At 45.1% G+C, this 15128-nt stretch overlaps 1 protein-coding gene across 1 annotated transcript; it reads left to right on the top strand.

Annotated features, from left to right (window-relative positions):
• The first annotated feature begins 9475 nt into the window (after positions 1–9475).
• LOC136548442 (uncharacterized) lies at positions 9476–10200 on the top strand. Its single transcript, XM_066539971.1, has 2 exons — positions 9476–9962; positions 10076–10200. The coding sequence occupies exons 1-2, from the start codon at positions 9485–9487 to the stop codon at positions 10198–10200; spliced, it is 603 nt and encodes a 200-aa protein (XP_066396068.1). The 5' UTR covers positions 9476–9484.
• Positions 10201–15128: the final 4928 nt, after the last annotated feature.

The following is a 15128-nucleotide window of genomic DNA, read 5'->3' as shown; positions in this document are numbered from 1 at the left end:
GGTTTTTCTCTAGCACTACTACTCTATTACTCTAAACTGCAATATCGTCTATATGTTAGGATGGATGACCATCAGTGGATGTACACAGGCTATCAGAAGAGGGGTCAATACACAAATGAATGGATTGAGAAGGCCAATGATTTCATGACGAAGGCATTTGCAAACGGACGGCGACATGCCTGGTGTCCCTGTAGGAAGTGTAAGAACAAGGTAATGAAAACATATGAGGAGATGACTAAAGATCTTGTCAACAATGGATTTGTAGAGAACTATACCCGGTGGACCATGCATGGTGAACGCCATCGTGCGAGAGAAGAGGTCGTGAGACAACGGATCGAGGAGTTTGATTCTGAAGCCGGGGTGGCAGAAATGTTAAATGACCATGACATGGCTTTCGATGAAGGAAGTGCAGAGCAGGAGCCAGAGCAAACTGCAAAGGCGTTTTACGCCATGTTGGATGCGGCACAACAACCCCTTCACGGGCGCACCAATGTTTCTAAACTGGATGCCATTGCACGTCTAATGGCTGTGAAGTCCCAGTTTAGCTGGAGTAGAGAATCCTTCGATCAACTGTTGATAGTAGTTGGCACCCTACTTCCGGATGATCACGTTCTGCCAAAGAACACGTATGAGTCAAATAAAATCCTTCGTGCACTCAAGATGTCGTACGAGCAGATACATGCTTGTCCGAACGGATGCATCTTATTCAGGGGAGAACATGCTGATGATAAGTACTGTCCGAAGTGTAAGGCATCTAGGTACATTGAGTTAGAATCTGGTGATGGTCGGAAGACGCAAACAAAAGTCGGCGCAAAGATCCTGAGGTACCTTCCTTTCATACCGAGGATCCAACGGCTTTTCATGAGCGAGGAATCCGCAAAACAGATGACGTGGCACAAAACTGGACGCCGATACACTGACAAGATGATACATCTGTCCGATGGTGAATCATGGAAAAGCTTCGATCGGAAGCATACCGACAAAGCTGACGAGGCTCGTAATGTACGCATTGCACTAGCAACTGATGGGTTCAATCCTTATGGAATGGGTTCTTCACCATATACATGTTGGCCCGTATTCGTCATCCCTCTCAACCTCCCACCTGGCGTCGCCTTTCAACGGCAAAATATTTTCTTGTCACTTATAATTCCAGGACACCCGGGGGCTAATATGAGTGTGTACATGGAGCCTTTGATAGACGATTTGGTCCATGCATGGGATGAAGGGGTAGTGACATACGACCGATTCACAAAGACAAACTTCAGAATGCATATTTGGTACCATTATTCCATGCATGACTTCCTGGCTTATGGGTTATTTTGTGGCTGGTGTGTTCACACGAAGATGCCATGCCCGATATGCAAGTCAGTTGTGGAGTTCTTTCGGTTGGAGAAGGGGGGCAAGTTTTCTTCGTTTGACAAACATAGACAATTCCTCCCTCTTGACCACCCATTCAGGAGAGACAAGAAGAACTTTCGAAAAGGTGTCACAGTGGAAGACTCAGCACCGGAAATGATGACAGGTGCCCAGGTTCTTGAGATGTTAGATGGTCTTGTGGTCGACAATGAAAAGGGGGGCTTCGTGGGATACGGAAAAGAGCATGCCTGGACACACAAGTCGTGCTTGTGGAAGCTTCCTTACTTTAAGGACCTCCTTCTTCCACATAACATTGATGTAATGCACACTGAAAAGAATTTCGCCGAGGCGGTCCTTCACACAATCATGGACTGGGAAAAGTCAAAGGACAATGTCAAGGCTAGATTGGATCAAGCAACGCTGTGCGATAGACCAAAGCTAAACATGTTGCCTCCCTTACGCGGGAAGTCATGGAAGAAGCCTAAGGCCGACTTTGTCCTAACGAGGGCCCAAAAGAAAGAAGTTCTTCAATGGTTCCAATCATTGATGTTCCCTGATGGGTATGCAGCGAATTGGAGGAGGGGTGTGAACTTAAGTACCATGCGAATCACAGGGCTCAAGAGTCATGATTACCACATATGGATTGAGCGCCTTCTTCCGGTGATGGTTCGTGGCTATTTCCCTGATCACATCTGGCGAGTGATGGCAGAGTTGAGCATGTTCTTTCGCAAGCTATGTGCTAAGGAGATATCTCAGACCGAGATTGAAGAAATGGAAAGAATGGCCCTGGTGTTGCTCTGCAAGTTGGAGAAGATCTTTCCCCCCGGCTTCTTCAATCCGATGCAACATTTGCTCTTGCACCTACCATATGAGGCAAAAATGGGGGGCCCTGCGCATGCCCGTTGGTGCTATCCAATTGAGCAATGCCTAAAGGTTCTTAGAACAAAATGCAAAAATAAATGCAAATTTGAAGCTTCCTGTGCAGAGGCATCCATTGTGGAGGAGGTGTCATACTTCACAACAAGATACTATGCCGACAACCTTCCTAACGTGCATAATCCACCCCCTTGTTACAATGCTACCGACAATCAGTCGACCCTCAGCCTTTTTCGAGGGCAACTCCGAAGTGCAAGTGAACCTACCTTGAAGATGTTGAGCCTAGAAGAGTGGCGCTCTATCCAGCTGTATGTGTTGCGGAACCTTGAAGAGGTTGGCCCGTACATTGCGTAAGTTTTACACAAACTTGTTTCTTTTCTTGTCAATATTTCGCACGCACCCATCCAACCCTCTTGTTAACGGCCGTTACAGCAAATTTGTTCTCCTCTACCATCGTCCATCATGGAGGGAACCCACCGAAGCAAAAGTTGAAACCCTTCTAAGACATGGCGCGGGAGAACGAAATCCCACTTTTATTTGTTGGTTCAAGGAGGAGGTACTATTCAATTTCATTTGTTGTTTGTACTTAACTCTCAACTCGACAAATATATAACGAATCATCCTACTTGAACTAGCAGGCCAAAACTGACGTGTCTATGAGTGCCGAGTTGAGGCAAGTTGCCAATGGATTTGAATTTAGGGTCAAGTCATTCTCTGTGTACGATGTCAATGGATATCGCTTTCACACAACTCGGCATGAGCAGAGTTGGCCGAATCGAAGAACCACAAATACCGGTGTTTTCACGCCAGGCACAGATGGGTTGGACTACTATGGAATAATTGAAGAAATATACAAACTCAAGTTTCCTAGTTGTGTACCTCTTCGTCCTGTCATATTCAAATGCCATTGGTTTGATCCCAAAGAAGTGATAAAGACCCCTGAGCTTGGGTTAGTCGAAGTTCTAAAGTCATCCGTCTTGCTAGGAGACGACGTGTACATTGTGGCCCAACAGGCCACGCAAGTTTATTATCTCTCATACCCGTGCCAAACCAAAGACCATCTTAAGGCGTATGATGTTGTGTACAAGGTATCGCCGCATGGTAAAGTACCCGTCCCAAATGATGATGATTATAACATCGATGCAAACACATATGCCGGAGAGTTCTTTCAAGAAGAAGGATTAGAAGGGAGTTTTGAGATTGTCTTAGATGTAGATCTCGCAATGGAAGTAGACAATGATACGGTCATTGTTGACGGGGATGATGGAGAGGAGGTTCACAACGCGAAGGACTTGTTATTACTTGAGCAACACCATTCAGGCAGTGTCGCTAGTGATGAGACTTTGAGAGATGATCATAATTACGTCGACAATAGCGATGATGAGATTTTTGGCCCACCTATCGATGATCTTGATGATTATTTCTAGTACATGTAAGATCTGTAGTACTTATGGCAATTTTATACATGTATGATACATTTACTTATTTTGCATCTCTTTTATACATGTATGATACATTTACTTTTGTATATGCGTACTGATAGTTTATTCCTTTTGTTGCAGGTGATTGATGGTGGGTGGTGGAATCAGGAAGATTAGGTCGGTTATGACCTTACTGGCTGGTGGCGAGGGGTCCAGCCAGGGTGGAGGAGGAGGGCGTGCACAGACTGAGGGTGGAGGGCGTGCCCAGGGAGGACGAGGAGGACGACGACGAGGGCGTGCCTAGGGAGGTGGAGCCCAGGGTGGAGGAGGAGCCCAGGGTGGAGGAGGAGGACGGCGATGACGAGGGCGTCGAGAGCTGACACCTCCTCCATAGGACGACGACGACGAGTTCGTAGCGGCCACGGAGGAGGATGAGGAGGAGGAGGAGACCAGGGAGGAGATAGTGGAGGCGGTGGAGGAGGCATGGAGGGAGGATGAGGCCGAGCGGGCTGAGCGCAAGGAGGATGCCGACTTGCTAGCAGAGGAAAATGGGGTGCCTACGGTTTGGCTGTGAGGGTCGTCACGCCTCCCAGACTTACCCATACAGAGATGGCCAGTGATTCGACCCTCCGGAACTAAGTAATTTTTGCATGTTAACACTACTTCACATATTTTTAAGTTATAACATAAACTAATATTCAATCTCAATAACTTTGTGCAGGGATTGGGAAATGGTGATCCCAGGGAGTCACTCTCACCGAGTAAACGGGATCTTGGATCTTCTGTGCAGGGCAAACTACCCCGGGATGGTGAGGATCGATGGTGTTGTGCAGTCCACCATGAAGTGGTCCCACTGGCACACCGCCAGCGATCAGACTGATCGAGCTGGTAGGTGTTATAACAGCAAGGCCGACCGGGTGATGAAAGAGCTGTGGGTACGTGTTCATCGCACTATGCTGATAATAACATCACATTAATTGTATATTACTGACTGTATTTGCTTGTAGGATTACTACACCTTGGTGGAGGGAGTACGTAGGGAGGACGCGGATGACATGGTGAACAGAGTCTATGTTCACCGAGTGCAGGACCTCTTCTATGAGACAAAGCTCCTGTGTAGAAGAATTTACCATGCCCGCAGAGGACACAGAGTCACCAGAGCGCAGGCAGTGCACCTACCCCTGACTAAGGAGCAATACTTGACGGTAAACATGAGATTACATCGTCTGTGATTAATTGCACTGAAATTGATTTATGATTTGTCATGTGCTCATGTACGTGCAGGTGCCTCCTGCTTGGTGTGCGGGGATGGACAACTGCTGAGAGGCCATTGTGGACAAGTGGTTGAGTGAGGAGTACGAGCAATATCACGCCGTACGCTCACGTTGCCGTGCGATGATGCAGGGTTCCTCGCACAAACAAGGCCCCACTACCCTCAAGGAATATGCAGCCAGATATGTACGCGGATTTCATTTCGTTGTTGCTATGCTAACTTCTGAATGCATAATATCTTATTGTTGTGCTTCTTCCTGCAGACGCGGTTCCACCCCGGCCAGGAGTGTGCCTCATTCAAGGCATATGCCTTGGCACACAAGGGCAAGGCAAAGGACCCCGACCTCGTCTACAACGCGGAGGACCCGCCCGAGGCATATAGCAACCCGAGCGTGCACAGGCGCCTCAGCGAGTACACGATGATGGCAAGACAGATCCATGGGTCAGAATTTGATCCGAGCACCGCTGACCTCGAGGGTGACATCGTCATGAGGTTGGGACCAGGTAAGCCACACGGGCAGTACTATATGGGCAACAGCACCATAGACACGGCCAACACTCAGATACTCGCCTAGATTAGAGCCCGGAGCACGAGTTCGAGTCCGGCCATACGCCCACGCTCATAGCCCCAGGTGGTAGCACTCAAGGTTAGTTCTGTTGCATTCGTTGTCCATTCATTTTCTACTCGTTCTTTATTTGCATTCTAACTATGTGATAAATAATTGTAGGCCCAGATTGAAGCCCTGCAGGAGTCACAGCAGGCCTCACAAAGCCAGCTTCAGGCCCTCGAGCTATCACACCAGGCCGAGTTGGCACAGGAGAGGGCGCGAGTGCAGGCCCAGCTTGAGGCCTTCCAGCAGGCGCACAAGGACTGGTACGAGTACATGGCCCGTTTTTCTCAGAGCATGGGCTAGCCTCCACCACCTCCGCCGCCGCCGATGATACCGTTGGTGCCTCCACCTCCGCGCGACGGCGCTCCTGTGAGTCACTTAGATGCACTCTTCACTTTCGTGTCATATAGAGCTACCTTCGACTTATACCTTAGTTTGACCTACCATAGCTTAGACCTTAGAATTTGCTTTGATCCAGATAACTCATATGTGCAATCTCATTCTAGGGACCTTCTACAGCTGGATCGAACAACGATATGCAGGGTGATCAAGACTTGGACTTGACTCCGTTTCTCCGCAGGCCTCCGACCATGTGACAGGCCATCCGACCTTGTTTGATGGGTTTGTATGTTGAACTGTGGACTTGGTTGAACTTTGTGGACTTTGGACATATGTTGATGGTGTTTGTGGACTTTGTATGGTGCTTGTCGACATATGTTGGTTATTGTGAGTGGATGTGACATTTGTGGACATATATGTGATATATATTGCCTATCTGTCATGTTATTATAATTTCCTATGATTTTGTTGCTTATTGTGACCGGATATGCACTGAAACAAACAAAAAAAATTCTGTGGACATATTTTACCGAGTGTAGCACTCGGTAAAACAGAGATTCTGTCAGTTTTACCGAGTGTAGCACTCGGTAAAACAGCGAACAGAACCAAATTGGTTCTGATTTTGTGAATTTTGCCGAGTGTGCCATTTTTTACCGAGTGCCGCGTCCCCACTCAGAAATATTTGACTACTTTTTACCGAGTGGGAACACTCGGTAAACATTATTCCTGAAGTTTATTTGCGGAATTGTTTTAATCATGAAAATGGTTATTCTTTTACCGAGTGTTAGGAGCTACACTCGGTAAACATTATTCAAAAAATTTATTTGCAGAATTGTTTTAATCACGAAATGCTAATTTATTTACCGAGTGCTGCTAGTGACACTCGGTAAACGTCACCGTTAACGGTCAGTTTGGAGGCTGACGACCGTCAAGTCATAATTGTTTACCGAGTGTCATTGTAGCACTCGGTAACTCTCTACTCCGAGTGCGCCGATATTAGACACTCGGTAAAATAACTTCACCGAGTTGTTGTTTGCCGAGTCCACTTTACCGAGTGTGACACTCGGTAAAGAGTTTACCGAGTGTGTAGCACTATTTGCCGAGTGTTACTCACACTTGGTAAATACACGGTATCCCGTAGTTGTTTGGCAAAGAAATTTTTGGTGGCTCTCATTAACCCCATCTGGTCACCATTTCGTTTCTTTAGAATTGATGAGACTACTCCTACGTGGATTCGTGAGATTATTTGTATATGGATCTATCAGGCTACTTATAATATCTAGCTTCATATATAACTTGTATAATAAAACTATGAGACTACTTAATCGCAAAAAGAAAAAAAAGAAAAACCTATGAGACTACTTGTATGTGGAACCATGAGACGACGACTTGTACTTTTAGAACAATATATTATTGTATATGAACTACAGAACTAAAAAGAAATCTTAAAAGGAAAAGTAAAATTGTTTCCGGTGACTACTGGTCCTACCAACTGCATATGCATATGCATATGCATTTTCAGAGGCAGCTGGTGTTTCCAACTGCCCCATAAAAATGCATTTTCTAGGGCAGCTGGTAATGTCACTTGTCACTGGAAATCGATTTTTAAACTGGCTCATGTTTTGTCCTGCATCTAGAAATCAATTGCTACAGATGGATGCTAGAAATGCTTGATTTCTAGAGGCCTTTGTACATAGTTGGTTGGCATATCCGCCTCTACAAATCAGTTTTGACTGCATCTAGAAATCCATTCTAGTGTATGCCAATTGGGTAGGACCTCTAGATTACATAACATCTATTAGTTATTTTTCAATTTTCTTGTGATCCAATCTTGTCTCATGGAGTGCACACAAACGGTCTACAATGTCAAGGTCTAGTATAGAAGAAGAGCACAAACTTTTGCTACTGCAACGGTTGAAACCATATGCGGGTTCGTCAGACCCTGTTGCTTGTGGTTGGGATACAAGTCCACAAATAACTAAGTTTTATATGGTGTGAATATGTAATAATATTAGAGAATATTGTCATGTTGAATGATGCATATCGAAGTGGATTATCGTTCTAGGAGGAAACATGTGTCCAGAAAGTTATTAGAAGCTTACTTTATTCCTTGAGGTGATGAATTCCTAGATTGATTTATTATTTAGTCACTTCCTGTGTTAAAAAAAAACTGGTGACAGTGACACAATCTGAGCACACTTAAGATTGCGGAGGGCCGTCAGAGATATAGATGAAATGATATATTCAATTGTAACAATACTTGTGAAGGTACAAACTATGATTTGCGTGGTTATATTCGAAGCTGTATATACATTATGTTTGTTAATATTTGCTCGTAACTGACAGCATCTCCAACGGTTTGCTAAAACCACCTCCCAATCTTTAGTTTTGGGTAGGATGAAGAAAACCCTCCTCCACTAGCTCCAAACATCCTCACTACCTATGTATCCGCGATTGGAAAAATAGAGGCAGCCATGTGTAAAGATATGTGGTTCATGGGGTGACGATGTTTTTCTTCGACATTCCATCGTCGCCCCAACTGCCGCCACCAAGACATTCATTAGAATTAATTAATCAGTGACCACTATCTTTAGATATGAGAATACAGAGAAGTAGAGCAGACAGTGAAGATTACATTTTATGCTACCTCCGTCCACAAATGAATGCAATTCTCGCTTTCAAGGAGTCGAACAATTTAAACTTTGACTAAATTTATATAAAAAAGTACTAACATTCAAGATGCAAAATAAATACCACTAGATTCATTATAGAATATATTTTCATGATAAATTTATTTGGAGACATAAATGTTAATAGTATTTATTATAAACTTGGTCAAACTTGAACTACATTAACCGGCACGGATCCCATAATTGTATTCTTTTGTGGACGGAGGTAGTAGGTTCTAGTTGTATGTTAGGGTGCCAGGGATGCTGGCCATGTGGTCGCTCTGGTCTCCCGTCGCCTAAGAGGTTGACCAAAATTTTATATTATGTTATCATTTTCGTATAAGAAATACTAGAAGGCAATAGAGATTTTGTTTTGGAGGATTTGGATGTGACGTAGGTGCCTAGGATAATAACTAACTATGGGGTGGCTAGCGGTTGCATCTATGTGGCACGGGTTGTGATAATAAAGTTCTTCAAGTGGCCCTACTTTTTTTTTTATTTTAGGCACATATTATTGAAAACTTTTGTTGATGAGAACTAGTGGTGGTAGAAGTAGGGGTTGTATCTAGGGGTTGTTTGAATCTAATGTTTAACTAGAACTAGTTTTTGTGGAACTAGCTTTACTTGGATCTTCCAACAAACCCCTGTATAAGATAAATTCATTTTCTAGAAAACCAGAAATACGGATTAAATTAAAAACGGCTCCACATCGTTTTTAGTAAAACAGATTTTCGATAACCACGATCTGGTTGAGGCCGAGGCACACCCAGCGCCCGAAAATACGTTCCAACCTAACATGAAAAGATTGTGACCCACCATAGGCACTTGACTAAAGTGGACCGCAGTTTGGCCATCAAGTTGTTATATATAACCACGCTCTCTATAAAACCGGTGCTCGATAACAGAACCTCCACACACGCGTCATCGTCGATCGATTACGATGGCTCCACGCAACAAGTGCACGCTGCTGACGATCGCCTTGCTCGTCGCCTTCGCCGCCGTTATCCTGCAGCCATCTGCGGCGAGCAGAGTCGGCGGAGGAGCCCTTGCCAGGGCCATCGCCGCGGCAAACGCAGATCCAGGAGCGGCGCCGTCCCCAGCCCCAGACGGTGACGGTGATGGAGGCGGCATTCCACAGCTGCCGCCGCAGCCGAGGGAGTGCCGGCCGTGGTTGGCGCGGATGATGCCGTGCGCGGGCTTCCTCACTAACGCCACCGTGTACGCGCCCGAGGCCACCTGCTGCGACGGTTTCAACGCCATGTTCACCTTGGACACGGTCACCTGCCTGTGCCACGTCGTGAACGGCGACATCGGCCAGCTTCTGCCGGCGCCGATGCGTCATATGCGCATGGTGGAGCTCTTCTCGGTGTGTGGCCACGACGTACGTGTCGATATACTTGCCGCGGCCTGCAACCTAAGTAAGTCAGATAAGTTTTCTATACGTACAAGTAATAGGCTACTAGCCTAGCTGCTGCCTCATGATTAGCCTTAACGATGGCTGATGAAGAATATGGATTGAACTGATGAACAGTGGATGGAGTGCCGCCGATAGACCTTCCGAGTCCCTCACCATTGATGCCATCGCCATCCCCAGCTCCAGCCCCGTCGGGGTACGGTCTGCATTTTTATTTTCATCAGTTTGCCTCTTCCTGCTAGCAAATTGGACAGACCCAGTGCCGGAGGCTCCCACATGAGTGGGGTCTGGTGAAGGAAAAAACTAAGGCAAGGCTTCCCGTAAAATCTGCGGAGAGACTGCTTCGAACCCACGACCTGATGACTCAGTGAGACAACTCTCACCACTGCACCGGACCAGCCCTTCTTCCTGCTAGCAAATTGGTGTCGTATAATCTATAGTCAGTTCTAATCTGATCAACTATGCACATCTTTTTTTTTTGGCAGCAGGATGGCCATGATTAAATAATAACAGCGACAATCGATAAGTTTATGATTCTGAACAACAAAATTTGCTGCCAGTAGCAGATTTCCATGTGCGTCTTCAGCTGAGTGTGTGCTCTAGCTAGTTTCTGCCTTTCTGGTCGTTGTCTTCTGCATAGTTTCTATTTGTGAGGATACATTACAACCTCTTTCAGGGAGTCAAATAGGTTTAGGATACATAATTGAATACGTTATTTGCAGGGCTGTCTGCAGAGTGCAGACAACTAGGATAGTAACATATGTTACTGTTCTCAAGATTTATAGCAAACATGCCAGTATTGCAATAGAACAACCAATTTACTATACAGTCACCTAGATGACTTCTAGTTTTGAGATTTATGCAATATAATGATAGTGTCATCTGTTCTAATGTTTGGTTGAGGTCAAACTCCATATCGTGGCTAGATATGTGTTGTTCTAACACATATGAGAGCTCGGGTTATAGGTGAATTCGGACACTACTACATATATCATTTGTAGGGACGGCTCAAGATCATTTGTAGGGGCGGTTTGGCCAGCCGCCCCTACCAAACCGTCTCTACAAATCATGCATTTGTAGGGACGGTTCCCTGACCGCCCGTACAAATCGATTTGTAGAGACGGCTGGTGTTATCAGCCGTCCCTACAAATCGATTTGTAGGGGCGGCTGGTGTTATCAGCTGTCCCTACAAATTGATTAGTAGGACCGGCTCGTAGGGGCGGATGGTACAAATTAATTTGTAGGGGCGGCTATAGTACTAGCCGGCCCTATAATATCTATTTGTAGGGGCGGTTCAGTCTAGAACCGCCTCTACAGTACATTTCCCTGTAAAAAAAATTCAAATTTACAATTCAATTTTGACCGAAACACTGTTTGTTTCCGCGTATTCCGTCCAGTGTTCGCGTTGCAGAACGCCCAGCGACCAGCGTTCGCGTTGCCGAACGCCCCATGACCAACATGAGCGAGGAAAGCGAGATAATCCTGCCGAACGTCCCGCGACCAACGTTCTGAACCGCGTTCGCTCAAGAGTATTATATAAACTACAAGCACAAGAGTATTATAGAAACTACAATTACAAGTCCAATTCACAACAATATATACAGTCCATCATTAAATAGATATAATTCACAAGGTAAAACCAAAGTCAAATTCCATACACATTGTTATCAACATCCTAGAGCTAGCCTTTTAGTCTCACGAAGGTGTTGGTACTGAGGATTTCTACCTAAGTCAGACTCTCGATCATGGTAGGTGCCTTTGACGTGTACAATCTGGTCCAATATGAAGTTGCAAAGGTCACCGACGAGCTCTAAGAGTTGGTCATCCTTGTATGAGTCTCTTTTCATTTCTTTCTCTTCTTTCCACTACAAGAGAACAAGTTTCGGTTTAGTATTTCATACCATGTACGAAGTTTTTATACTAGGGGTGAAGAGGTTCAAACTTACCCTTAAGTGGTGTCTCCTGTAGGCACCGGTGTTACTCATCATAGAACATATATAGTATCCACAATGTACACTCTCAGGCTTCTGCTTGGGGCACTGTGTGTTTTTGCATATGAAAATGTTAAGTAATGCTTTTGACAGCCATGTAATGGAGTACTGAAGAAGTAAGTTACACTTACCGCACATAGTGTTTTTATAGCCAGCTTTTCCTTCCTTGCTGGATCATGCCTTCTGTGATGTTTAGTGACATAGAACCTAAATGCCCTGTTCGAATTATTTTAGCAAATACAACTTGTTAGTATCCAAAAGTGAACGTTACAAGTATGTATACAAACATATAAGCTAATAAGGATTGTTGATATGTATATATCTTGAGAATCGATATGAAGTCTTTGTATGTCACTAGGTCCCTATCTATTGAATCAAAGACCAAGGCCATGCTCCTCTCGACAACGACGCCTATACAAATCCTGTGGTTGCTGCATGGATTTAATCATAGAACTAGATAAGCTCTTTTGCATCGAATAAAATATATCGAACAAAGCTTTAAGTATAGAGTTGAACTTACTCGAAGTTGTATGGTAGCCATACAGTAGAGTGTTGTTGTAGAATTTTAAAAGTCAAGGCAATGTATGTCGCAACCTTAAGGGACTCTTCCCTTAGTTTCACCGTACGGATGTGCTCTTTCTTCTGAAGAGTCTTTCTAGCAGCTAACTCTTTGGCATCCAGTAGCCACTGTTTAGGGTAATTAAAATTTGTCTATGCTATAGCTTGAGGGTCTATATACCCGGCTTTCACACTTGGCATTTATTTGATAATGTGCATTTGCATTCTACAAATCACGGCGTGGGCTAGTTACAACAAAATTCAAAGATTACATTCATATCATATCGGGAGGACAAGGACTTACAGGCACCACGTGCAAATTAGATTCATCTTCATTACTCCGAGGTGAAAGCATGTCTGCATGTTATTGAAGTCAAAGACAATTTTCCCAGCTGGACTTCCAAATGTGCCGGTGGGGAAGCATGCTTGTATGAGGTCTATGCTCGTTGGGAGAACACGCAAGTACCAATCATGGAACCTTCTCATTCCAAGTGGTAGGCGCTAGATGTCCCGGTTTGGTAGGAAGGGCTTGCCTCTTTCATATGTTTTTGGGCAATCCTTTGACCATTTGATGGCATCAACATTTGGATACTGCTTTGTTGTTTGGTGGAGTTTGCTAGTGACGGCCTCCTCAGAACCCCGTGATGTGACTTTTTTAACTTGGTTCTCAGGCTTGAACTGATCATGGGAATACCACTTGTGTACTGACGAGACGTCTTTCGTCAGAACATAAACTGGTCTTATGGTGATTGGATGCTTCTTTCGAAGTTCCCATTTAGGCACGTCCTCATCTTCTTGTGCATCACCTTCTTCAGGAGGCACTTGTTGTTCATGTATCGGCTGTGCTTGTTGAGAAGACTATGGCATCTCATCATGCACTTCCTCGGTACGAGCTGGAGAAGGTACAGGCTCGCTAGGAGGCGGGGAAGAATGTGGCATCTCAAGAATGTGGTGGTCTCGAGACGGTGAAAATATCTCTTCGACCTCAACAACTCGCTCCAAATTTGGGAGAGGGGGAGGCGGTGAAGAAGCAGTCAATATAATGTCCCATTTGTGCTAGAGGATGAACTGCCCCATTACGTCTTCGAGTAACATCAGCCCCTTAGGAGTTGTATAGTCTATCTCCACTGCATGAACTCGGGCTTCACGGTATGCACCTCAACCCTAGTGTAGTCCTGCAGTATCTTATTATTGTGGTGTAAGCCACCGGGAGAATGTGCCACATCCGTTGCCACCTCCATCACAATGTTCTGCCGACCATTGAGAAATACCAAGGTGCAACTAGTTGGTTCCCATATACGATCGACGGGGGTTGTGGCTGCAGTGGAACCTTGGCTGCTAGGAACTTTCGGAGGGCTGACAACTATTGCTAGTTCTCTCGGCGGCGTCACTAATGTCCGTGGCTCTGTAGACAGTCCTTGCTCCTCCAACGCCTTCGCAACTAGAGCCTTCACTTGGAGCTCAAGATTAGTCTTCCGGTCTCTGCCATATTTCTTGTACATGTGCCTATACTCTTCAAATCTGTGCTTTCAGGTCGTCCTTTTCCCTAGCCCCCTGGTTTGGCCTGTGTGCTCTGTGTTTCCCAAGCCAAGGCTAAGCTCGTCTCTCTCTCTAGAAGGATTGAATGAGTCCTTCTCCTTGTCTTCAGCATGTTTCAGTATCCTTCATACTGCCTCTTGGGTCTCTGGCTTATCAAACTTAAGATTACCACCGGATGATTCTGTACTCCTCGCATATATCAAATTCCTTGAGCGTACCTTCAAATTTGTCACATCGATATTCCTAGCAACTGCGGCCTCTTCATCCATCTTCCTAAATTGCTCTTCCTTGGCATAGTAGCCACCAGGGCCTAGATGGTGGTGGTGTTTGTTCCTCTTCTCTAGCTCGGTGTTACGGGCATTGAGCTCCAATGAAGCGACCTAATTTCCACGAAGGGAAATCCACAGCGTCGAGGTGTAATAAGACCATTGTAGATCATATTACCTAAATTTCTAGTTGAATACCACATCCATACAATGATAATATTAGAGTACAAATAGTGCGAAATTACATAATTTATTACATCACCGCATTGGCGGAATCAAAAAGTAGCATTCATTCAGAACAGCTTGAAGATAAGATCACCAAACTCGAGCGTAGGCACGAACCCCTCAACCGTCAAACTCTTCGGAGCTATACTCCTCAGTAGAACCTGTGTGCCAAAATTTATTAGTACGATTTGTACTGGCCACTCCCACCCTATGAGCATTTGCTTTGTGGAAATTGGATGCAAGTTGGATATAATCAAAAGGAATCTATAAGGCTGGGGTTTCCTATGTCTTAGCATGTCAAGTATATAATAATAGTTGGTCAAGTTTTAACACCATTCCCACACCCATTCCACCCCATTTCCATCCAGAGCCAGGTTTTGATCCTAGGATCGATATACCACCAACACCATACCATCTCTCAGTCGACAGGCCAACTCCCTCTCAGCACTGTCTCAAGGCCCGTAGCCCCTGGCTATGACCAACACTCTCTCATGGGGGAAGAAGAGAAGGACTCATCTCATTATCTAGTTTAAGCGAAACCTAGGAATGGTCCATAGCTGACAAGTCGGCACATGTATCGATCGATCAACC

The sequence above is a fragment of the Miscanthus floridulus genome, chromosome 4 (genome assembly GCF_019320115.1).
Source record: "Miscanthus floridulus cultivar M001 chromosome 4, ASM1932011v1, whole genome shotgun sequence".
Taxonomy (NCBI): Eukaryota; Viridiplantae; Streptophyta; class Magnoliopsida; order Poales; family Poaceae; genus Miscanthus; species Miscanthus floridulus.
Note: the sequence above shows the minus strand (reverse complement) of the source record. Positions and strands in the feature narration are given on the sequence as shown.